This window comes from Equus przewalskii, chromosome 14 (assembly GCF_037783145.1).
Source record: "Equus przewalskii isolate Varuska chromosome 14, EquPr2, whole genome shotgun sequence".
In the NCBI taxonomy this organism is placed as follows: Eukaryota; Metazoa; Chordata; class Mammalia; order Perissodactyla; family Equidae; genus Equus; species Equus przewalskii.
Genome location: NC_091844.1, coordinates 16,716,221 through 16,742,938, shown reverse-complemented (window position 1 = coordinate 16,742,938; position 26,718 = coordinate 16,716,221). Strand labels below are relative to the sequence as shown.

The 26,718-nt window shown below is 37.4% G+C and overlaps 1 protein-coding gene across 3 annotated transcripts in view; it reads right to left on the bottom strand.

Annotated features, from left to right (window-relative positions):
- Positions 1 to 26,718, bottom strand: part of EIF2AK3 (eukaryotic translation initiation factor 2 alpha kinase 3) — a 69,070-nt gene that overhangs the window by 26,172 nt on the left and 16,180 nt on the right. For all 3 annotated transcript variants that reach the window (XM_070573664.1, XM_070573662.1, XM_070573663.1), the window contains exons 3-10: positions 10,651 to 10,845; positions 9,057 to 9,187; positions 7,165 to 7,399; positions 5,534 to 5,696; positions 4,461 to 4,601; positions 3,713 to 3,835; positions 1,890 to 2,110; positions 1,414 to 1,526 (exon numbers count right to left, since the gene is read on the bottom strand). In XM_070573664.1, coding sequence (XP_070429765.1) covers positions 1,414 to 1,526; positions 1,890 to 2,110; positions 3,713 to 3,835; positions 4,461 to 4,601; positions 5,534 to 5,696; positions 7,165 to 7,399; positions 9,057 to 9,187; positions 10,651 to 10,845 — 1,322 coding nt within the window. The remainder of the gene's footprint in view (positions 1 to 1,413; positions 1,527 to 1,889; positions 2,111 to 3,712; positions 3,836 to 4,460; positions 4,602 to 5,533; positions 5,697 to 7,164; positions 7,400 to 9,056; positions 9,188 to 10,650; positions 10,846 to 26,718) is intronic.

Below are 26,718 nucleotides of genomic sequence, written 5' to 3'. Positions count from 1 at the left end.
CAGTTAAAATGCCACCTCATTTACGACACCCTCTTGAATCATCACAACCCAGAGTCAGTCACTTAGTTCATGGGTTTTTTCCTACATGTTTATGTTACCCAGTATTATCTTCCCCCACAGACTTTAAGCTCCTCCAGGACAGGACCAGCACATAGCTGTTCAGAGTAAATGTTTAAAGAACAACGAATGGCCTCAGGAGTGGATTACCCGTGGGGAGCTGTCGGGTCCCTCTGTCACTGCTTGCTGGTGTTGCCGGCCACCGACGTATTAGTCCACACCATCATTAGAAATGGTATGAAAGTCCTAACCATTTGTTAGTCACCTAGTCAATCTTGCTTTGGAAAACTAGTAGCTAAAACAAAGTGATTACAGTCAATTCTCAATTCTTGATAATACAGTATGAATGTATCTTAGATAAATTAAGTCCACAGATAATCAAAATATCACTCATTTTAGCTGTAATTTTCAGTCTTTTCTGTTATAAAACCATGACCCTAGATATTAAGCAATAAGGTTCTATATCTTTTCTTTGACCTCATATCCCTGACATGTATGATATCAGAGTGTATGATATAAAAACAAAGGAAAAAAGTAGCAATAATCCAAGTAACATGAAAAATTAACCACAGCACCATTTCCTGTACCACAAAGCATCAAAATCTGAACAGCTGACAGAATGCTAACAAATTCTCTACTTTTATTTTACTTTCAAAGTGTTTGAATTACCTTCTTTTTAGGTAACCCACTTCCCTCTTCTGCTTTTAAAAACGATCTGTTCTATTGGTATATTTTCCCCCATTTTTCTACTTCTTATTCTAGACAGAATAAAGATGAAATAAATAACTGACAATTCAGTAACATATGGAGATTTACATATACTCTAATAATGCAATAACTCCTATTTGGTACTATTCATGCAAAGCCCAGTACATGGTAGACCCTCAATAATTATCTGTTTAAGAACTTAATCTGGTGGCTGAAATTCTTTTCTTGGTTTTTTTTTGAGGGGTAAGGAAGATTGTCCGTAAGCTAACATCCATGGCAATCTTCCTCTATTTTGTATGTAGGACACTGCCACAGCATGGCTTATTAAGTGGTGTGTAGGTCCACACCCAGGCTCCGAACCTGTGAAAGCTGGGTTGCCAAAGCAGAGCAAGCGAACTCAACCACTATGCCACTGGGCCAGCCTCTGGTGGCTGAAATTCTAAACTTCTCTAACATTCTATTTCTATTCCTGTTAGGGTACATACCACCTTGAATAAGTTTAAGATACCTGAGGGTTAAGTCTGTTTTATTTACCTAGATGTTTGAAAAAAAAAATTAAACAAGATCTTAGTTTAGAGACCATTTCTTTGATTCAAACAGTTGCCACCAGAAGCTAAAACACACATATTTGTTTTATAAGACTCTTACCGTGATACGTAGCCAGAATTTTTTACGTCATTCGAGCCACTGTCATTAGCTTCTCCACTTAAAGAGTCATATTTATTTTCAGTTTGACACTGAGTTTCAGATTCTTTCCTTTGCTGATAAGGTGAGGAAAAAAGATCACTGTCAGCAACAAAGCTGAACTGCAGTTAGCTAACAATCTTAGGCCAGAAAATAACATTGGAAAATAAACAATATCGAGAAAAAGAGAAGCATTATAAGAATACAAAATACAACATTTCCCTTGTAAGAGAGAAGTGGAATGACAGGCATGGAAGCCAGGTTGAAATGGGTTGTATAATGAAGAGGAGGTAAGGAGGTGGAAATGAGAGTATGGGCAACAAGGATCTTATGGTAAAACTTAAGTAAAGGTGCCCCTCGCCGCCCGCCCCCACCACACACAATAAGTTTTCTAATCTCCCAACACTTTGAAATAAATTAGATCCTAAAAAATGTCTTACCCTGTGAGGATGAGGATGGAAAAGTCTGCGCACGATAAAAGTTGTTGCTATGATACAAAACAGAATAGTTGCAACTATTTCTTTCCACCAGGGCAAGAGGAGAACCGGATCCTTTTTGCGGATGGTCTTGCTGTAGTTTGGGTTGTCAAGAAACCTGACTGTGATCTGAGTGCTCCGCTTGTTCCTCTCCCTCTTGTAGTATGGTAGATAGTAACCATTATCTGCAAAACAAACATTCAAAACTTTTCTTAAAAAAATAATGATAAACTGGGGGCCAGCCTTGTGGCCGAGTGGTTGAAGTTCCCCATACTCTGCTTCGGCAGCCCAGGTTCCCGGATTCTGATCTTGGACATGGACCTACTCCACTTGTCAAGCCAGGCTGTGGCAGCGTCCAACATACAAAGTAGAGGTGGACTGGCACAGATGTTAGCTCAGGGCTAATCTTCCTCAAGCAAAAAAAAGAGGAAGACTGGCAATGGATGTTAGCTCAGGGCAAATCTTCCTCACCAAAAAATAAATAACAATAATAATAATAATAAAGATAAACTCATATAGATCCACCTTTAGTTGTTAAAAACTATCTATTTTCCTAAGACTTATAACACAAATTCCTTTCTTTAAAGTTTCATCTCTTCTGTAATACACTTTGACAGCCTCATTTACGTTTTTATTTTTTACTACACAAATATATTTTCTTTGATTTCATAAGCATCATAAATTTTTTTATATTGAATAATAAGACTAGAAAAAAACTTAAGGGCCACCTCATTCATTACCTCATTAATAATCCAATCATTTAAATGCAAGAAAGAATCAGATAGTACCCAAACTCCCTTCAGGGATTTTAAACTTTCCTTTCATTTTAGCATCAATAAAAGACCAACTTTGACCATTATCATTCTTAGCAAGCTGAAAGGAAAATGGCTCCCTCACGCTCTTTGGTTTATCTCAGGCTGTCAATGAGTTTGTCCTAGAAGAGCAGCCTGGCTTTTCTGTCTTCTACTTTGTACCATGTGGGCAGATTACGCAGTTCTCTCTTACCTTGTATTTTGATCCAGATCTCATAAAGGCTGCTGTTTCCAGTTCAGAGCCCTCTGTTTTTTTTTATCAATTTAAATTATATAACAAATTCCCAGTTCTAGCATCTAGGGTAACTGATGAGGAGTCTATGTTTTTGTCTAATGCAGATTTGAGGATTTTTTCATATCTAACTGATCAAAAGACTTTCATAACTGAAGACACCCTCACATTAAATACACAAGAATATATTTCATGTCAAGTTTCACCTATTCTTGACTTTTGGGCTAATTTCCCTTGTCTGAGGACAAAATTAAAATAACCTTATTTTATAGCATTTTCACGTAGCTCTGCGGGAAACACTTGTTTTCTTCATTATACAGGCTATTATATACACTATATTAGATTGGCTGATAATTAAATGAGAACTAATAACAAGAACCAATGCTTATTGAACATTTACTATTTGCCAGGCACAGTGCTAATTAAGACTATACATGCATTACCTCATTTAGACTTCACAACAATGAAACAAACAGATATTGGGATTACTATCCTTATTTTACAGATAAAGGAACTGAGACACAGGGAAGTCAGGTGTACAGAACGCGGCAGAATTGGGCATTGAACCCTGGCAATCCAACTTTGGAGCTCAGACCCTTGGCCACCATTCACAATATAGCCTCTCAAGATATTTTATATTCACCCTCCAAGTGATTACGTTTCATCTGAACTCTATTAATTAATTTCAAATTAATAAATAAAATAAAACTCAGTATTTTCAAGCCAAGCGTAATCACACTTACCATATGGATACTGCAAGATTGAAAGTGCTCCATTACTGTACTCTTCATGAGAAAACTTATCATTACTAAGACATTTGTCAAATTCATCAGACCCTACCAAGACAGGAGTTCTGGAAGGAGAATCTAAAAGAAAACGGCAAAATCTTAACATACAACTTTAATGAAAACCCATGTACCTCATTCATTCAAAAAGCAGATATGCAACCACAGTTCAGTTCAAACACACAAGTCAACAAATAGCTCAAGGTTCTTTCCCTGGAAAAGCACAGTCTTGTAGAAAAGATGAGTTAATTTAAACAAGTAATTAAAATATGATATGACATGTGTGCTAAAAAAAATACGCAGGGTACCGAAAGATAACTGAAGGAATTACTAATTATTCACCTAAGGGTCTAAAGAATATGACATGATAACCAGATGATTTTTCATGAATATTCTTAATATAAATATGTTAAGAGCTAAATGATTCTTAGGCATGGTCAATGAATGGTTAAGATTTTTTCTAAGTTGTACAGAGAAACATTTTATTAACATTGATTTCTACAAAAGCAACTGCTGCTTCAATGAAATCATGTGCTAAATGAGAATTAAAATTCATTAACATCTGAAATACCTTTCTAGTTTAACAGAAAATATAGAGTACACAATTGTCATGATCTCTGCGATATTCAAAACCAGGGCAAAGACAGTCCTGATTAGGCTTCTAAACATCTTTAATAATATTTATAAAGGTTCGTAATTTACTTACGAATTAAGGGTTTCCATTTGATTGTTGGCAAAGGGATAATCGCATTTTCATCATTGACGTTTTCCAAGGCCTTGGGGCTTGTGGGAAACTTTTCTGAAATTCTGACTGACGACTGCAGATACAGCTGGCCTCTGTACATTCCTGAATCAACGAGAACATAGCCAATTCCGTTTAAAATCAAGCACCAATTAAGTTTTTCCAAAAAGATTCATTTTGATTTAATAAAATTCGATTAATTCTCTTTATTTCTTCATGTGCTACATAGATCTCTTCACAGAAAAATAATGCCTGAAGCACTCAAATGTGACCCAAATGTTATTCAATGAAAATAGGATAGGAAGGTACATGCAAGTTAATAATACTTTTCAGTAACCACTGGAAAACCCTTCCAGTAGGAAAATTCAGAGAAAAGAAGTCACGGTACTCTTAAAAAACTAATAGCTTAGATGAAGTAACTTCCTCCTCAAGGAAACCTAAACACCTGTAATTCCAGAGACACTGCTAACAATCCAGTTAAACACTATCATAACCCATGTGTGACATGTTAATCTTTCAAATTCTTGCATTTCCTTGAAATTGAGGGGTGCGTAGCACATTGATAGAGCTTAAAGAATATTATGACTATTTGACCACGAACACTAGTTCGAAAAATCAGGTTTGAGGATTTTCAAAATTTCGTTTTTATTTCTCAGATAAGTTGTATAGATGCATAGGAAAAATAAACATAATCTTTAAGAGGGAGTAACCTGATATAGATGCAAATACAACTGAAGAAAGTTTTAGATTTTGAGGATATACAACTAATTTGAAACCATGCTACATAATGGCAACATTTCTAAGCCTTTCTAACATAGGTCTCAGAATACACTATAGTAGTTAAAAGTTTCAGAATTGGATAAATGGAAAAACACAGCAGGAATGGAAACCAAAGCACAAATCTTAAGGGCAATCTAAGCTGGAATACATATTTAGGAATTAAAACTACTCTAGGCACAGCTGAAGTAGGATAGAACAATGAAAGAACAAAATCTACGTCGATATGTACTATCACTAGGTAAGACACATCTACTTACCCAAGTAAACGCTGTTCTCTGTGGCTCCTCGGGCAGCTTCCACAATGTCTTCTTCATCTTCTAAAACTTCATTATTAGATGTATAACTCGTATCATCAAAAAGACTGATGGGAATGACTTTGCCATCCTTAACCAACCAGGCAGATGCAATGGGAGTACAAAACTAAACAAAAATGGAAAATAAATTTGAAATAAAATTTTAAAAAATATTTTTATTATTAACATTAAATTAAACATAAAAATATTTAAATTTAAATAATTTCCAGCAGTATGTTTGTATTCCAACTCCAAAAATACCACTTAAAATCACAAATTTCTGTTTAAATTTTTATTTTTCTAGCTTTATTGAGGTATAATTGACAAGTTAAAAAATGTATATATTTACAGTGTATAATGTGATCCTTTGATATATGTATACACTGTGAAATGATTAGCACAATCAAGCTAACATATCCATAACCTCACATAGTTATTTTGTGTGTGTGCGGTAAGTACATTTCACAATGTATACATTTACCAGATCATCATGTTGCACACCTCAGATGCATAGTGTTTGTCAATTATACCCCAACAAAGCTAGAAAAAAGTTTTTAAAAAAAGATCTACTCTCTTAGCAAATTTCAAGTATATAATATAGTATTGTTAACTATAGTCACCACACTGTACATTACATTCCCAGAACTTATTCATCCCACATAACTGAAACTTTGTACCCTATGACCAACATCTCCTCATTTCTCCTACTCCTCATATTCTGGCAGCCACTATTCTACTCTGATTCTATGAGTTTGACTGTTCTAGATTCTATATATAAGTGAGACCACGCAGTATTTATCTTTTTGTGCCTGGCTTATTTTAGTTAGCATAATATCCTCCAGGTTTAGCCATGTTGTCTGTTGTCACAAATGACAGGATTTCCTTTTTATTTTTGCTGAGGAAGACCAGCCCTGAGCTAATGTCCATGCCAATCCTCCTCTACTTTATATGTGGGTTGCTGCCACAGCATGGCTGATGAGTGGTATAGGTCCATGCCCAGGATCCAAACCCACGAACCCAGGCCACTGAAGCGGAGTGCCCTGAACTTAACCACTACTCTACTGGGCTGGCCCTGGACTTCCGTTTTGAAGGCTGCACAATATTCCATTGTGCATACATACACACCACATTTTCTTTATCCATTCATCCATTGAGGGACAGTAAGACTGATTCCATATCTCGTCTATTGTGACTAATGCTGCACTGAACATAGGAGTGCACATATCTCTTCAAGATACTGATTCCACTTCCCTTGGACGTATAACCAGAAGTGGGATTGCTGGATCATATGGTAGTTCTATTTTTAATTTTTTGAGGAAGCTCCATATTTCTTTCCATAATGGTTATGCCAATTTACATTCCCATCAACAATGTACAAAGATGCACTGCTGTACACTGTTTACCAACATCCTCACCAACACTTACCTTTGTCTTTTTCATAAAAGCCATTCTAATGGGTGTAAAACCACAAATTTCTTAAATCATAGAGAACAAGTTGAGAATCCAAAATGGCAGTCATTTCCCTCTCCCCAATGTGTTTGGTCAAACTGAGAAAGGAAGAAACATATTTATAAATTCTCAGTGGTTTTAGGTACCTGGTACTCCCATTCCAGATGTCCGCCCTTTTTACTAAACGCCATAACCTTCCAATCAGCAACTGAGACCTTTATCACTGTGTCCAACATGGCAGCTTCCTGTTCTTCCAGATCTGAAATAATTTTAGACTCTTCTTTGCTTCCACTGGGTTTTAGGGTGCTTTCAATAAATCCGGCTCTAGTTTCCATGTCTGGAATATACCGAAGTTCAAAGTGGCCAACACTGAAATTCCACCTTAAATTTACAAAGGTGTGTTTTAGAAATTCACATTTAAATAAATGGACCCAATAATAAAGAACTCTCCTAGATTGAAGCAGCAAACACTAAAATTTTGTGACGAGAAAAAGAACAACTCAACACAATCTTGAGGAAAGGAGGGCTTTGCCAATTTATGCCACAAGTGGGCACAACTTTGTCCTGACCCTTTAGAAACAATGGTTCTAAGAGTTGGGAAATGGCAACAGCTGTGGGATAGATTTTTCTCTTAAAAATTAAGAAATGTTCACATTTCCAAATCAGAGTGATTTTCTCAAACATGTCACCTTAAACTGAGGCAGCATGCAGTCTGCCTTACCTCTTAATTATGGTCTGGGCAATTTTCATTCAAGTACAGAGAAATTAATATGTCCCAAAAAATCAAAGTAAAAGGCAAGACGAATGCATCAATTTTAGATTTCTATGAAAACACAGCCTTGAAATACAACGTGACCCAGTATACCAAACCTTCAAGTCATGCCACCTCAGCTCCAGTCTCAGATCTCTACTGACTGAGACCTGGCAAGTCATTTAACCTTGTCTGAGTTTCAGTGTCCTTATCCATAAAGTGGCAGTGATAATGTTTCCACCATAATTAATATATAGAAAAATCACAACTATTGACAACACAAGCTCTTGTTACTTTGATATAAAATGGCTAAAGAATTCTGACATCTGTTAAAAAATATGTACTTAAGGAACGTGGATTTTAGACCCCAGACTCCTCCTATTCTGGTAACTCAAGATCCTGCTAAGTTGAACATCTGCTTCTATGGTACCTGAACAGCCAGGAAAACACTCAAACACTGAAGGAAACAAAATCCTAACAGGATAAAGAAGGTCAGGTTGTCAGCAGATCAAAGGTCACAGTCCAGTTAACGTACAAAGAATACATTCTTAACCGAATTTGAGAAAATAATTTCCGGGAAAGGAAACTGAATTATATTCCATCAGACAAAATCTAAAAGTCTGTTCACTTTCAAAAGACAAAGATGGGATCTAAAATTATTTTTACTATATGAGCAATTTAAAATTTAAGTATTAGGTTTGAAAAAAATCAAGCATGTGATTTAGGACCAGCATGTCTAATCCAATCTTATTTTTTAATCACGTATTTAAACATAAAAATTACATGAGGAATTCATTATTTGAAAAAGGAAACAAAAAAGAATTTGACCAAATAAATTATACTGTAACACTTTAAGAAAACAGACTAAAGTATTGTTTTAAAATTGAGGTAGTCAAACTATAAAACTACCTACTAGAGAGAGCTAAGGGTCAAACAGGCACACGCTAAAATAAAGCACATTAGCTTCGTCAGAAAAGCTTTCTGCATTCAAAGAACTTCAATCAGTGAGGTTGCTATGAAAACATCATTAACCTAAGACTAAACTAATATGCAGACATGGCATGGGACTCCTTCTTGTTACCATATCCTGAAGCACGTGGTGAGAAGTCCAGGATCTGTTAATAACCATGAGACCATTTTTAATTTAGGGCCTAGATTTCTCTTTAAAAAGTAGTATGCTTTAGGGCAACAAAATAGTTCAGAAAATCGCCACAAAGAAAAATCCAATGAATTTTGGTGTTCTTGTACTTCTAAATTATCTGACACACGACATTATTTGATACACACTTCTCATTGCCACTACGAGGTCCAACAGCTCGAACGGTTTTTTGGGTGCGCTGCAGAAGCAGGATGTCCTCTTGTTCCATTTCATCATTATCCCATCGGCGACAACCCAAAGCTGAACAGATATACCTCACCTGAAAAGACCGATACAAAATCAGTAAAGATTATAAGTTACAGGAGACCAGAGACATTAAAAGAATCTCTATAATTTATTTAAAAAATGTGTAAAAAGTACCCAAGTCTTAGGAAGCATCAGTTAAATTACCAACTCCTAAAAGGAGTAATTTAGAACCATAAAACTACAAATGAATATTTATTTCAGGGAATAATTTTAAGGATTTAGATAATTTTAGTCTGTCTTTGAGGATTTCCATGGAATATACAAGAAGAAATGGATAACCAGTTGTGATAGCTTAGCAATAACAACATGAATAAAATTCCAGGTGAATTAAAAAAAAAAATCAACCTCAGAGTTTCCATACAACAGAAGTATTTAGTTTTTAAAAATTTAAACCTTTTCTAATAGCTATAGTATTTAAAAGGATCTCCTGAAGATCTTCATTAAAAGAAAAAGGAAGACTCTTGCTATGATCTAAAGGCCTCAAAAAGAGAAGCATTCCTGCTCGAATATCAGAATTTTGTCCCAGCACATCAAATCAGAGAATTAGATGGTTGGGCTCAATCCCCGTGTTTTACAGGTGAGAATACTGAAGCAGACAGAGGCTCGCAAGGCCTCCTCCGTATGAGGCAGATACAGGTGGTGGAAAAAGCAGAACAGCATCTGCAAGAGCAAGAAGGTGCTATGGGCCTAACACTTAGATAAGGAAGTGCTGAAAACCTCAAGGGCAAGAGCTCATTTTCCTATATTTCCTTGTTTTAGTCTTAAGTCCATATACAAAAAATATTCAAAATCAAGGTGTTAAGGAGTTAAGAAAAGATTTTTACCTTTCAAAAAAGGATGTTTTTAATTAGTTATTCCTAACAATGAATTTACATTACAAGACCCAATCTTAGAATTGGATTATGATATTATCCTAAGAGTTAATATTGGAGAAAGTCTAGGTCATTAAGAGCATGACTTTATCATCAGACATATCTAAGTCAAATCTGACCTTGGAAGTTTCTGAACCTTTTAAAGTCTCAGTTTTCTCATCTGTAAAATGAACACAAACTTTCCTCTTGGATCCTCTTGCTATAGGATCAAACTAGATAAATAAATGAGTAGGAGCAATTATTCTAATTGAGATTCTTATTAATCTTTGGAGGGCTCCTCATCTGTCCAAATGGAGACAAAAATATGTAACCCCTAGTAATACAGTGAAGATTTCAAAATAATGTATGAAAAACACACAGTAGATCATATTTATTAATTCTCTGCCTCCTGCTATTCCTGGCTCTGTTATTTATTCTGTTATCTTGGATAAATTTAGTTTCTCTTAGTAATATTTTCCCCTTCCTACTTCACAGGTCTTTTGTTAAAACAAACGACATCCTCGGGGAAAAATTATAATTTCACCCAGTAATAGTATAAGAAATTCTTTCTTCTATCCCTATTTAATCTGATTTCTCCCCAAATAAATTCAACATTTTTACTCACCTTTCCACTATATGCACTGAGTCCATATGTAGTGAGAGACTTTCCTCCAACCAAAACAACATCATCTCCAAATTTATAAGAAGATTCAAGAAGTGACTCAACGGTAAAAGGAACTGTTTCCATGCTCTCACGGTCTCGGTCCCACTGGAAGAGGTCTCCATCCAGGGAAGGAATGATCATCTTATTCCCAAATACCTAAAATAAAAGTTAACTTTTAAAAGGATCATAACTTTAAGAGTAGTAACTAAGAGCTGAGCCTTGAGCCTGATGTACTGTAGCCTCCTTCTGAGCACAGTTCATCAACCAAAGCAACCTAAAAGAACTGTCAATCTCTCCTGGGCCTACACGTGATACTCCAGGATGGTTTTTCTCAAACTCTGTTTGCCACGGGCCAAGACCATCCCCTAATGAAAAGTGAGTTATCAGAAGAGAGCTCTGTGATCAAGTGAGTTCAAGAAGACATTACTATAGCAGTTCTTTCGGTATTTACTATTGTAATGTAGTACAATAGGGCTTTCTAGCGAATGGATAGTATATGCAGTACTTTCCAGGCATATTTTATCCAGGCCAATTACTGTCACAGGCTTAGATCCAAGGAACACAGGTTGATTCAAGCAGTGTACCATCTTTTCTTTTTTTTTACTTTCTCAAATCTACTATGAGCTAGAAGCCTAGCATCCAAGCTTACTGATTTTATGCTCTTAGTTATCTTTCCTCCTTTTAACAATATTTATTGAGGGCCTACTGTGTGCCAGATACTATTCTCTTGCTTAAGATAGACCAGGGAGCAAAACAAGTTAAAAAAAAAAAGAAAAATCACTGCCCTTGTGAGCTCAAACCCTTGTGTTGGGAGACAAACAACATAATGAATAATTATAGAGTATATTAGGTGATAAATGCCATAGGGAAAAAAATAGAACAAGATAAAGGGGGACTGGAAAATGTGCATGTGGGAGGGGAGGGGACTGTTAACAAGGAGCTCAGGGTAGGCCCCAGTGAGATAGTTAACACTTGAGCAAAATCTCAATGTGAGAGAGTTAACCATGCTGATATCTGGGGAACAGCCTTTGCAAAGGCCCCAAGGTGGAAGGATGTCCGTTGTGTTTGAGGAAGCACAGTGAGAGCGAACAGGCTGCAGAGGCAGGGGTGGAGGCAGCGAGAGCAAGCGGAAGGCACCAGATGATGGTGGCTCTGATCGATCGGGGTGACAGCACCGGGGGTGCGGAAGGTGGTTAGATTTGGGATACAATCGGAAAGTAAAGCCAACAGGATTTCATGTCGGATTCCCTGTATGGAATGATCAAGAAAAAAACAGCTCAGGATGACTCTCAAGGTTTTGGCCAAGAACATCTTGTTTCTTGAGAAAGAGTATCAGTGCATGGCTTTGTGACACTGATCTTTTGGCATTTAAAAATATATACAATTTGACTTACTTCAGCTAATGACACAACTATTTTCCTGATCATCCAGGCTCAAAATTTCAAAAAAAGCGAATATGAAAGAAGCATGAGTTTAAAAATAAAAAAAACAAAACTCCAAACAAATGTTGGTTTTAACTCTTTTAAAAAAAATTCTTTTCTATGCACTTCTTTGTTCCTTAAGCAGCAGAATCCCATCTTTAAAGGGATACTTACTTGAACACTCCCATAAAGTCGCTAAGAGTTCTAAGTTGGTGCCTGGCTCACACATCCTCCCCTCCCCCAGCTCTGCCCTCTCCCCTGGGGTTCTGGGGAACAGGTTGAAAAACACTATTCTAATCCATTTCTTTCTTTCATTTTCTACTTCAAATCCTTCTATCTCCTGCTTGAACTATTACAATAGCCTCTTTACAGTTCTTCACTGAAAATTTCCTCAATGTAACCTCTACGTATCTTCTAGATTAATCTCTGAGTCTCAGAGTTAAGCCTGTCATGACACTATTCAAAAATCTTCAACAACTCTCTATTATCTTCTTATTAAAAACCCCAAATCCTAAGTCTGACATTCAAAGTTCTCTAGACATGACCTCAAACAACCTTTTCCTCCTGTTTTTCACTTTTCCCCACATGGGCGGAAACCAGGCATCATTACTTAAGCATGATACTTCATGTTATTTTTATTGTTCGGTTATGTCATTGTCAATGTCATTTCTTCTTCCTGGAACACCCTCCTGTACCAACACTGCCCACTGAAATCCTATCTGTCCTTCAAGCTAGCATCACTTATGTTTTTGCTTTGAAATCCAAGAAAATTTTGGCAGTGTCAGTTTGCTGATCAAAGTCTTCCCATTCCTTAATGTACTTTACTTTTTGATGTAACTATAAACTGAGACACCATTACATTCTCAAAAATTGCTTATTGTACCTCTGAGAAATATTTACCTGGTATGCTGTTTTTACATTTATGTTGATACAGTGTTTATACAGCGGCTGTAAAGTAATACACTCAAAGCTAGGGCCCAGATTTTGTTATCTAATTCCCTTCTCCACCAAAGGAACCAAGGCTCCTGGGAGAAATGGCTGATCCCAGGGGTGTGGCATGGTAGGTACAAGATGAGTCTTTAACATCTTATTCTCGAAAGTAAGGACGTGATCAAAAAAGATGGGAGATTGCCACTGACCAAATGAGGAACAATTTAAGTACCAATTAAGTACTGAATTATAAAGCATTGGAAAAAAAGGAAATCATGAGTCCATACTGATAACAAATAGATAAAATAAATAATATATGGGGGAGAAGGGAGGGCTATTACTGAAATAAAATGCTAAGTGTCTACCGGTCAGTATGAAAGGAGAGCTGGAGTTGGAAAGATTAGCATTTTGCAACCATTGTAGTAAAGACTGCATCAGGCAAAAATCAGCAATGGTGTTAAATCTAGGTGGACATTTTGATGAGGAACAGGATATTTGCATGTTCTTAAAGTGTTTCCCCACAGACTGCTTATTAGTTACAAGAAATTTTTTGAAAACAAAACCAGTAACTATATAGTGGAGAACTCAGACAGTACTTTGACTGGATGATCAAAATTAACAACATTGATTAACCACAGACAAGATGTCCTGAGAGAGGCCACAGTGTCACCTATGTAGTATTCCAGCCAAGAATGCACAACCTAAATCTAATCAGAAGGAAACATCAGACAAGTATAAAATGAAGAAATTTCACTTTTTAAATAAAAGGACAGAAAGACTGTATTCTTCAAAAATGTCAATGTCACAAAAGGCAAAGTTTGTGGATAAACTCAGATTAAAAGAGGCTATCATGACAAATCAATGTACTACCTGACCCTACACTAGAGACGCTGTACTGGGGGTGGAGGATGTTATAAAAGACATTACCAGATCAACTGGTAAAGCTGGAATACAGAAGGGAAAGTACCAATATAAACTTAGGAAGTAGATAACTATACTGTGATTATGAAAGAATATATTAGGAAATATACGCTGAAGTCTTTAGGAGTAAAGGGCCATGATGAATAGCCAATTTATTTTCAAATGTTTCAAGAAACAAAAGTGTGCAGGAGGGGTTGGGAAAGAAGAGAGAGAGAGAGAGAGAAAGAAAGAAAGAGAGAGAAAGACAGAGACAGAGACAGAGACAGAGAGAGTGCGCGAGTGCACAAGCACTCAAATGATAAAGCAAACAAGGTTTGGGATAGGTAAATCTGGATATCTAAGGGTTAGGTTTTTGGGGCTTTTTTTTTTGGTGCCACTTTCATTTGTGCAATTTTTTTGTAGTTTGAAATTATTTCCAAATAAGAGGTTAAAAAGAAAAGAAAGGCACTCAAGACGCTTGCAGGAGCTCTGTAACTAAACTCAGAGGGCTATACCATTAAATCAAAGGTTCATCATAATTCAAGGTATTTAAAGATCTCCAATTATTATTCTTTATTGAAAAAACATTTGCTTTTTAATAAACTTTCAAATGACATTGGTATGTAACCCACCTCATATCACCTTAGAGTTTTAGCATTACTATTTCATTCTTTGCTTTCTTATCTTTCTTGATAACAATAGATAACATTTTATTTTCAAAACATCAAAACTTTTTATCTTTTGTAGACTGTCCAACTTGAAGTTGCCATTAAGAACAGATTTAGGTCATAGCACACATACCCTGAGAGAATATATAGTATTAAGCCAATATGATCTCACACTTTGAGTCACATATCAGTTAGAAAATCAAGTATTTACTATTCTCTGCCTTCCATATTATGTTAGGCATTCTGTATTCTATTTACTAGAAAAGTAAATTCAAGCTATGATAAAGTTGAAAAAGGTGTTTCAGTGGTCTGGTCTTGTCAACAGTAGTACTAGTTAAGTACAAACAGGGAAAGTAGGTGTGCATCACTAGGAGGAAGAGGAAGAGGAGTTAGTGGGTCTGTGGTAAATAGTTAACAATTATTTTGACTTGTTCGTCTTCTATTAATAATCTCTTTTCCCCTAAAGCACGTCCTTAGGGAGCACGATGGCTCCTAAGGGAACAAAAAAAACCACCCAAACTGTCAAACTGATATGGACTAAAATTCATCTTTGCTTCAAGGATGATCTACATGCCTCCAAATGTAAAACAAACATCTGCAATTAAGAAAATATGGTGGGGCAAGCCTGGTGCCGCGGCAGTTAAGTGCGCATGTTCCGCTTCTCAGTGGCCCGGGGTTCGCCAGTTCGGATCCCAGCTGCAGACATGGCACCGTTTGGCAAAAGCCATGTTATGGTAGGCGTCCCACATATAAAGTAGAGGAAGATGAGCATGGATGTTAGCTCAGGGCCAGTCTTCCTCAGCAAAAAGAGGAGGGCTGGCAGTAGTTAGCTCAGGGCTAGTTTTCCTCAAAAAAAAAAAAAGAAAATATGGTTTAGGGGCCGGCCCCGTGGCTGAGTGGTTGAGTTCTCGAGCTCTGCTTTGGCAGCCCAGGGTTTCGAGAGTTCAGATCCTGAGTGAGGACATGGCACTGCTCATCAAGCCATGCTGAGGTGGCATCCCACATGCCACAACTAGAAGGATCCACAAATAAAAATATACAACTATGTACCAGGGGGCTTTGGGGAAAAAAAGGAAAAATAAAATCTTTTAAAAAAAGAGAAAAAATAAAATATGGTTTAAACAACCAAGATGATTTGATATGATTGGCCATATCGAGAAAAACTGCCTTATTTTAAAAGTCAAATCTTCATCAGCATAAACCTAATGAGAAAACTTGCAAAACCCAAAACAACAAAAAAGCATTATGATTCAATACTGAATCATCATGACATATTTCTGGATTATAATTTTAAAAGTTCACTTAAAAAAATTTTTTTGTATTGAGGTCATAATAGTGCACAACATTGTTAAATTTCAATTGTACATCATTATTTGTCAGTCACCATATAAATGTGCCCATTCGCCCCTTGTGTCCACCCCCCACCCACCTTCCCCTTGGTAACCACTAAACTAAAGTTCACTTTTAAACAGCTGCTCTTCACTAATTGGCTGCTTATGAGTCATACACATGGCTGCTAACCTTTGCACCAATCTTTGTAGTCCTTCAGGCTGCATATGTGAAAGCAGATGGTGCTTTTCCTTGAGAGCCACAAGAAGCGACATGCATGCAGTTCAGGTAGAGAGATGACATCACCCCTCACAAGAGCATTACCTCACTCTCCCAGCATAGGAATGAGTCACCCTGACAGTCAGCTGCAAACCCATTGGTAAAAAAAAAATGTGGGTTACTGTGATGCACTTTTACATTCCACTGATTTGTAATTAGCTATTTGTTCTGATTCGCTGCTCTGCATCTCAAACTAATTGTGTCACTTGCATCCTCCTTCAGTCATTTTAAAAATATATAAGTTCTTGTTATTTTGTATTCTTTTTCTGTTTTTTCCTGTTCATAATTTTAAAATAAAAGGTTTGCACACTGGCTAGCAAACTTAGTACCAAAGATCCAATCAAGGTCTTTATCCATGCACACACAAAGCAGTTTAGTAAAGTAATTCAATTTCTATTTCCAAACGAAGTCTAAATGGCCTAACGAGTGCTAGTGGCACATGTAATCTGGGACTGCTATTTGAAATTAGAATGTGAAAACAAGAACTCTATTTTGAAGTGGTAAAAGGAACTTCAACTGAGAAAATAAAGGAAGTACGACTACGAAAACAAATAGAACCAGCAATAAAAACAAAAACAAAAATTCCTCCAACTATATGAAAAAATATTTTTTCATTTGGTTCTTCCTTCTTTTTCCATGTGCACCCCCTCATCGACACATTCACTTTTTGGGGTATGTTCGACTTTATTTTAACTTATGAAAATTTTGAAACATACAAAATGTAAAGAGACCAATATAAGCCTTCATATATCTATCATCCAGTTTCAACAATTATCAACATTTTGCCAATTGTTTCATCAATTCTCCACCTACCCACTACATATATTGTTTACTAGAGTACTTTAAAGTAAATCCCAGACATCATGCCATTTCACCTATAAATACCTCAGCATTCATTGCTGAGAAGTAACTACCATGCCAAAATTACACCTAAAATAATTAAGAGTAATTCCTTAAAATCATCTAATATTCAAATTTCCCTGATTGTCTTCGAAGATATATTATACAATTGGTTTGCTCCAACAAGCAATTCAAACTCCACATATTACATCTGATTCCTTTTTTTTCCCCAAAAGAGCCCCTTTCACTCCCTTTTTCATACAGTGATTTACTTGAGAAACCATATTCATCCTATAGAACGCCTCATAGTCTGGATTTTGCATGTCATCTAACTTGTGTCTCATTCCCTCAATTTCCTGAAAACTGTGATTAGACCTGGAGCTCTGACCTGATGCAGGTCCAATTTTTTGGACAAGACGACTCCATAGGTGGTGCCATGTACTTCCTATTACATTAGAGGTGAGCAAACTACAGTTCATGGGCCAAATGCAACTCGCTGCTGTTTTCGTAAGCACAGTTTTATCAGAACACAGTCACGCTCATTGACTTACGTACTGTCTGTGACTGCTTTCCCCCGACAACTACAGAGACTGTATGGCCCACCCAGCCCCAGACCTTTACTACCTAGCCCTTTACAGAAAAATTTGCGAATCCCTGTGTCTTGTCGTATTTGGTACAAATAATCAGCGGATTCCAGGGAGTCAGCCTGATCTCTCCATTTTAAAGTGTCCCATTAACTTCTCACCATTTGAGTATCAACTGATCATCTACTATTTCAACAAGGGGAATATATTGATTTCTAATTCTATCATTCTTTCTGCATTTATTAGAATTTTTCTGTAGAGAAGAACTTCTCTCTCATTCGGCTTTGGAAGCTGGATTTGCATACGCTAGCATTTTCTCAAGAAAACAGTCTCAGAAATTAAACACTTTCAAATCCAAAAAGTTTTACCCAGTGTGTTCCCTAACCAAGAAAGAGGGAAAAGGAACACACTGGCCCTGGCAGTGAGGAAGGCCAAGCCCCAAGTACAAGCTAAAAAGCAGTAAGAGTTAAAAGAGAGGAGAGAGGGAAGAAAACGGGGGAAAGCATGTGGTGAGACGCAGTCTCATCAATCGTAGAGACAAGGGAGAATGAACACAGACTATAAGGGAAAAGGATGGAAAAAAACCCCAATTATCCTAGAATATTCACTAAAGCGCCACACAGTCCTGTCCCATTTCAAAAACTCCCAGCATCTCTAGGATAATACAATAACTGTGTTCCAATGATGATCCCAGGGAATTAATAAAAAGATCAAATTCACTAAGATTGGGAAGATGTAAAATACATGAAAAACACTCCATTAAAAGTGTTAAGTTGTGCACTTTTTTCTCACCTGGAAATGCCCTTTGCCAAGAACGATTACTTTCTTCACCACGCTGGTTGTTTAGCAAACTGAGGTGGTGGGGCAATAGCAGGCACCCAACATGAGAAATGGAGACGTGTCCACAAGGAGATGACTGCACCCCATCCAGCCCCATTCCTGAGTCCCTGACTCCACCAGCCACTCACTACGTGACCTTGGACAAAAACTAACACCTTACCATTTGCAAACTTCCTCAAATTAACTTACTGCACTTGATCCTCAAAATTACTCTCCACAGCTATTTTAACAAGTATGCTGGGGGCCAGCCCCATGGCATAGTAGTTAAGTCTGGTGCACTCCACTTTGGCAGCCCAGGTTTGCCGGTTCGGATCCCGGGCACAGACCTACACCACTCATCAAGCCATGTCATGGCAGTGACCCACACACACACAAAAAGATAGAGGAAGATTGGCACAGATGTTAGCCCAGGGCTAATCTTCCTCAAACAGCAAAAAAAAAAAGAGGAAGACTGGCAACAGATGTCAACTCAGAGGAAATCTTCCTCACAAAAAAGAAAAAAATAAATAAAAATAAAAAAATAAAAGGTATGTCTCTTGGTCTCCAAACTACTGATTAATGTTTTTACCCTTCTGGGTATCCACAGGCCTCTTGCTTTTTCCCACTCCTTTCCCTGCTCCCCCAATTCCTCCACAGTCAAAATGGAAAGGATTTTTGACATTCTCTTTTGCTACGAGACTTTCCATGAGACTGATGAATCAAAATGTTTTCTCAGTGAGGCAGGTGCCAGTTATCTCTAGTTGTGGAAGTATTTATATTTATAAATATTTATAAAGTATTCACACCAACTAGCAGTTAGTTGGGGAAATCTGGAAGAAAGTAGGAAAATCCCTAAAATCCTAATAATACCAATCTATCCCTGAAGCACGTTTTTCTCTCAGTTTTCTCTGACTCGTCCCTCCTGACCGGAATTTTATAATGTCAGAGATTCTAAAAGTTTGGTTGTAGATCATCTTCTCACCCTACTCTCTTTCAGGGTGATCGCTCCTCTCAGTTCCCATGACACGAGCAATTCTAATTTTCTCTGCAGCCCAGATCTTTCCTCTGTGCACATAAGACCCATACAGGCAAATGCCGCCTTAACATCTCTGCTTGGACGCGCTCAGTCACTGCAAACTCACTGTGGCTAAACAAACTCAAGTTCCTCCTCTCTACACCTGTTCTTAAATTACTACTAAATCCTCCTTTGGTCTTTTAATTCCATAAAGATCTTCCTCCTTAAACTTCTTTTGAATCCATCACTTTATTTCACTCCATTTCCTCTGTCACCACCTCAGTCCACACGATCATCCCCATCTGCACTCTGCAGTCTCTTAACTAGTCTCCCCACTTCTGCTCTTGTTCCTGTTGCAGTCCATTCTCTACAGTCCATATAGGCTGTATACAGTAGGTATAGTCGGTACAGTACAGGAGAGACTGGTTTTAGTAGGATCTTAGGGATTTTTCCTGCTTTCTTCCAGGTTTCCCCAACTGCTAGCTGGTATAAATACTTTGTGAATGTTTATAAATAGCTCCAAAATTAGAGATAACTGGCTTATGCAGGCATACCGTGTTTTATTGCACTCCACTTTATCGTGCTTCGCAGATATTGCATTTTTTTACAAATTGCAACTGTGTGGGCACCCTACATCCAGCAAGTCCATCAGCACCATTTTCCAACAGCATTTGCTTATTTTGTGTCTATGTATCACATTTTGGTAATTATCTCAACATTTCAAGCTTTTTCATTATTATTATTGTTTGTTATGGTGATTTGAGATCAGTGATCTTTGATGTTACTATTGTAAATGTTTTGGGGTGCCCATATAAGACAGCAAAATTAATCAGTAAGTGTTCTGTGTGTTCTGACTGCTCCACCAACCACTGTTCCCCTGTCTCTCTCCCTCTCCTCAGGCCTCCCTATTCCCTGAGACACAACAATATTAAAATTAGGCTAATTAATAACCCTACAACGGCCTCTAGGTGTTCAAGTGAAGGAAGAGTTGCACATTGCTCATTTTAAATCAAAAGCCAGAAGTGATGATGCTTAAGTGAGGTAGGCACGTTGAAAGTTGAGACAGGCTGAAAGCTAGTCCCCTTGTGCCAGTCAGCCAAGCTGGGAATGCAAAGGAAAAGTTCCTGAAGATGCGACTGAATTGCTGCAATCTTATGACCAAACGTTAACAGATGAGGTGCTTCTTAGGGATGAGCAAAGCAAGTGATTTCTTGAGATGGAATCTATTCCTGGTGAAGATGCTGTGAAGATTGTTGAAATGACAACAAAGGATTTAGAATATTCCATAAACTTAGCTGATAAAGCAGCAGCAGCAGAGTTGAGAGGGTTGACTCCAATTTTGACAGAAGTTCTACTGTTGGTAAAATGCTATCAAACAGCACTGAACGCTACAGAGAACTCATTCGTGAAAAGAAGCATCAATCCATGTGGCAAACTTCATTGCTGTCTTATTTTAAGAAATTGCCACAGCCACCCCAACCTTCAGCAGCTACCAGCCTGATCAGTCAGCAACCATCAACATTGAGGCAAGACCTTCTACCAGCAAAAAAATTACGACTCACTGAACGCTCAGATGATGGTTAGCATGTTTTACCCATAAAGGTTTTAATTAAGGTATGTACATTGTTCTTTTAGACATTATACCATTACACACTTAGACTACAGTATAGTGTCAATATAACTTTCATATGCCCTGGGAAACCAAAAAGTTTGTGTGACCCACTTTATTGCAATATTCACTTTATTGCGGAGGTCTGAAACCAAACCTGCAATATCTCCAGGGTATGCCTGTAATGTAAACACCTCACTGAGCCAACCCTTTGGTTCACCAGTCTAACTCCAAGGCTCACAGCAAAAGAGAACATCAGGACACTCTTTCCATTTTGACTGTGGAGGAATCTCTCCCACTTAAAATCCTTCAATTTCCTGTGGCTGAGGATAAAATCCAGAATGCTTAACATACACCTTACTAGACCCTGCACAACCTGCCCCTGGCCTCCCTCAGTGGGCTCATCTCTACTACTCTCCCCAACCCTCATCCTTGTTGCCACCCTCACTTCTTTCAGTTCCTTGAGCACACCATAATTGCCACAGCAAGGCCTTGATACAGGCTATTTCCTCTCCCAAAGCAGTACTTGCCCCACCTCTCTACCCATCTCTTGCCAAGGAAGCCCCTTCTCCTCACACCATCTCAGTTGTAAACACCATTTCTTCTGAGAAGCCCTCTCTGATCCTCCAGCCAGGTAGGTCAGGCATCCTTCCTAAGTCTCTCTTAGTTCCGCCCTTCCTTGGGGCAGTTCCCACAACTCAATCACATTATTTACATTATAACTATTTCATATGTCTCCCCAGCTGGCTCCACATACTGCCATGTAAGTTCCACGAGGGCAAGGATCTCATCTTGCTGCATCCCAGCACACAACCATGTAAGACCCCCCAGCCCCTTAATGATGAGCTGGGTTTTGGATGTATTAAGTTCAGGTACCTTTGTCTCTCCCACTGGGCTCGCTTTAGAGGCAGTTAAGTGCTCACAATGTGCTGAGCAGCATGCTAAGTCTCCTTATGATGTCTTCGAGTAATAATTATTCTTGATAAAGCACATTAAGAATTATAATTATTAGTACAGAAAACACAAATGCACCAGTAGGTATTGAGGTATTTCAGAAAGCATGAAATATTGGAAACAGGGCAAGGAGTAAGTCCAAATTGGATCTAGAGTTGAGTCTCAGCTTTACTATATCAGACAAATCTCGGAACCATTTTGAGCCTCAGTTTTCTCATGTGAAAACTGGGGGTTAATAAGAACATTTATTTTACAAGGCTATGTCGAGGATTAAAGCAGAATGGGTTTGATATCATTTTGCAAGCTATAAAGTGCTAATCAAACAACAGGTGTTATGTAGATGTAATGATCCCAGGTGCTATTTTGAACTTCTAATGTAATTCGTGTGTGTGCATAATATATACACTTATTAAAGAAATAAGCTTAATATTACTTATTATACAAAAACATAAACTCTTAATCTGACTACCTATAAATTCATCATGAGTCTTCTTTCATTCTCTATAGGGAAACTTCAGAAAATAACTATGATTCCTTAACACGAAATTTCAGAAAGGCTTTTAGAATTCAAATAGCTGCTCCAAAAGTAAATTCAGGTGAGAGTAGAAAGCTTAATTATGCCAGGTGAATTATTTCTTTCCCGGCTCTGGATTCACAACACCCATTTAAAAACAAAGCCTCAACACCAGATAAAGATGAATTCAATATAAGAACTAAATATATCAAACTGTTACCTGTCTTTGATTTCCCAGAGATCTCTATCAGCCCTAAAATTCTTCTTTGATTACGATATAAGAAATTTTGAAGGATCGCAAAGTACTTTATTGATCCCAAAGATAAACAATATTAAAGAAAAGTTAACAGGCATAATTTTGTATATTTTAATTCGTCAAAAGGGATACATCATGTACGGAACATAAAATGGTAACTCTTAATAAACCAAAATGAGCAATTGACCAGACTACTAGACGCCAGAACTGACTATTCGTGACTTTAAAAGAAAAAAAAAAAGATGCTCAACACTGTTGTGTTGAGCAAATACTTTTTTTATTTCCCTGACAACAATGAACTTTGATGGGGAGAATAAAGGAAGCTTATTTGCTAAAAGTAAAGTGCTCCTGGGACTCGTACCTCAAAGACTAAGGAAGAGGGCATCATAGTTAACAACCAGTGAGATAATCTAACATGAGGGATTATGGGATCTTTCAGTAGAACTGGATATTAATCAGAGAAGGCATCCACATGACATGCTTAAAAGGCAATGCAGATTTAAAAGAAAAAAATGCAGAAGAAAAAACCAAACTTCAAAGTGATCTGCTATATACTACCATCAAAAAGTGTGAATTAATGCCCCAAAGCAGTGAAATACCAAGTAGATAAAAACTGTTTCATTCTTTGTTTCCTTAATGTACAGTCAACCTACAAAAAAAAATTACCTCAAGAAAACTACCAGACTAACTTTTTAAGCATACTTTTCACATTCATGATGAAAACAAGGATTCTAGTAACTATCTCCGCCTTCACTTAGATTAACGTACAGTCATGAAGTAGATAAGCAATGTGCTTAAGAAGTCAATTTCTTAAAAAATACAGTCATATCAATTTCTCACTTGGCAAATGCATGCTGGAATAAATTGGTGTGGTTCACAGCATTGCTTTCAGCCATGCTAGAAATTAACAAAATAAAATTAAATCAAAGCACTGTTTCATTTCTATAATTAAAAGAAAAGCAATTAACCTAAGCAATTATTCAAATATTGGCTTGTTACATGACTGACAGTGACTTTTCAAAATAAACCACCATCTTAGATGACCCAGCCAGGCTCAAAAAATGCTGGTTTATGTACAAATGAAAAACTGCAAAATGACCAGACATCTTTCAGAACAAGTTAAAGAATCTTTAAAAGAGATTACAGATCCTCTTTTAATAAAGCAACACTCAAAAGGGTCTACTAATGGACTCTTTTGGAACAAATCAGTAACCATGAAAAGTGTACTCTTTGCAAAGGCTCCTCCCACCTTTGAAGGCCCTTCTTAATGAAGGCACTCTGATGTGCGGCTGGGAGGAGGTTGGAGAGCTCCAGCATCATAGTTGTCTGTTTCTGCACCTGTCTGAAACAGAAAGGCGATGTCCCCTGGGGAGAAACATACCCGAAATAAAACAAAACCCCAAACTCTAACCATAGACTTATAATAGAGTTGTTTGTTCTTTTTAAGAGGGGAAAAAAAGGGGGTATTTTAACAGAAAACCGAAACAAAAAACAAATATGGGATCTCTAAATAAAGAAAAAGATAAAAGTATTGTCTAAGGACAAAGTAGTTATACACACATAATTATAATACACGTTCTAAATAAAGATAAGGAAGGTCTTTGTATTTATGAATGTGTTCCAAGACATACAGAAGGAGATAGTTTAAGGATATTACATTTACTCAGATTTGGTAAAGTGTGATCCAAATGCCACCAGAGTCCCCAAAGAAAAACTATGCTAATATGTTACAAAACAAAATTCTAAGACAGTCAGTGAGGAACCAAATCTACTTAGGGCTTTTTCAAGGTTGAATCTGCATATAAATTACCAGAGGAAAGCAAATCAGATTTCATCTCACATGGTCCTTCTGAAAAGTAAAAACAAAATTCTTAGCTACCATCAAAAGTATTAGGCTTAGAACTTAGGGCACATCTGTTACCTTGGGTTCATCACTTATTCTCACACACACACACACACACACACACACACACACACACACACACCTTGTGGCTTGGTTTATATAAGTATTCTTTTGAGGAAGTTTGTAAATACCTAGTCAAGAGGAAAGAGTGGCAAATCAGATCTGTGTCCCAAGGCACCTGAATCTTCCTGCAGCTTACAACTCCTTCTAAATATAATGTAAAACATTTGTTTTTGATAGAACTGTCAGTATCCCTTATCCTCTGGGAACTTATTTTTTTCACCGACATAATCAAAACACACTAACATAATACACTATTTTATATGCCTTTTGGATCAGAAACGGTTAAGAACAACGTTAGAGCAGGCCAAGAGGCAATGAGATATGCACCTAACAGTAATTTCTAATGAATTTGTCCTTTATTTTTAAAAAGAATTCTGAAATGTAGTACAAAAAAAGGGAAGTTCAAAAATCGCTGTAGATAATTTATTTGGGTGTTTCATGTATTTGATGGTACCTGATTCCTGAAGTTAGAACAATCTTTAGAGAGTCAGTCCAATCCCATAATTCTACAGAGCAGGAAATGAAAGCAGGACTGAATTAAAAAATGCAGTCAGGTCACACAGCCAGTGAACAGAAGAATGGTGACTAGAACTGAAGCTCCTGAATCCCAGTCCCTCCTTCCACAACCCCACACAGCCTAAAGCGCTCCTGCGCGGCTTCTACTTTATCATTCCAGCAAAAGTACACGTGAGCCATAAGCAATGCCTCTTTCGTTAATAACTTCAAAATTATTACAGTCTATCAAATCTTTTATTCTTCAGCTCCTCCTTATTAGATTAATAAGTAACTCTAATAATTGCTGCACAGAGAATACGTCTTCTCTGGCCTTCTGGATTCAATGTGTTTCACCTTCATACAGCTCTTGACGAAAGCTTGGAGAACGTGACATTCTAATACAGGAGTCTCCAGATGAAGCCATGGATCTACTTATTGTCACCTGGGTGGCTCCTGCCACATCTCTACACCCGTTCCTTCTGCCTGGTGTACCTAGCCCTCCTCCTTACATGACCCTTTCCTACCAAACGCTGGGCTTCAGACAGACAAAATTAACCATTTCTCACAAAAAGTCAGACACTCATAAAGTATTGTATCAGATGCATTTAGAAAAGTATTGTTACTCCATGCATTCAATTCAGGGCATTTCAAATAACAGTTTTTGATCCTCTCTTTGTGGTGTTTTGTCCAACTTCTGAACATAACTTCTAGAAGCTGAGCAACACACACCTTGCTGAATAACAGATGACTCAAGCTCACCATACACTCCACTCTCCTTGTCAATATGTTCATAATCTCACAAATATTCTTATAATATTTCTATTATATACTAGATCAGCAATTCTCAAAGTGTGGTCTGTGGACTCTTTCAGAGGTGCAGAGGGTCAGTTTTCATAAGAAGGTGTTATCTATCTTTTCATTGTGTGATATTTGCACTGATGGCGTAAAAGCAATGGTGACCAAAACTGCTGGCGCCCTAGTACGAATCAAGCACCAAACTAGTAATCCTTGTGTTCTTCACTGTCACACACACGTAGCACGAAAAGAAGAAAAATGACATTTTCATTCAAGAATATTTTGATGAAACAATAAAAAATTATTAATTTCTCTAAATTGTGACCTGAGTCCATGTCTTTTTGCATTCTGCACAACAATGAGGTATGCATTTGAGCACTTCTGCCACCCGGTGAAGCACGCCTTGAGGAAAAGCGCTCACGAGACTGGAGTTTTAAGCTAAATTAGCAGCCTTGCTCACAAATCTCCATTTTCACTTGAAAATTTGAGAGAAAAACTATGGTTGTGAGACTAGGGTATTTGGCAGACATTTTCTCAAAAATAAACAAAGTGAACCTCTCACTTCAAAGAAAACAACTGACTATATTAGTGATAAAATTCAAGTTCCAAGTGAAAATTAGAATTTTGGAAAACCCGTATCTACCAATGTGAACTT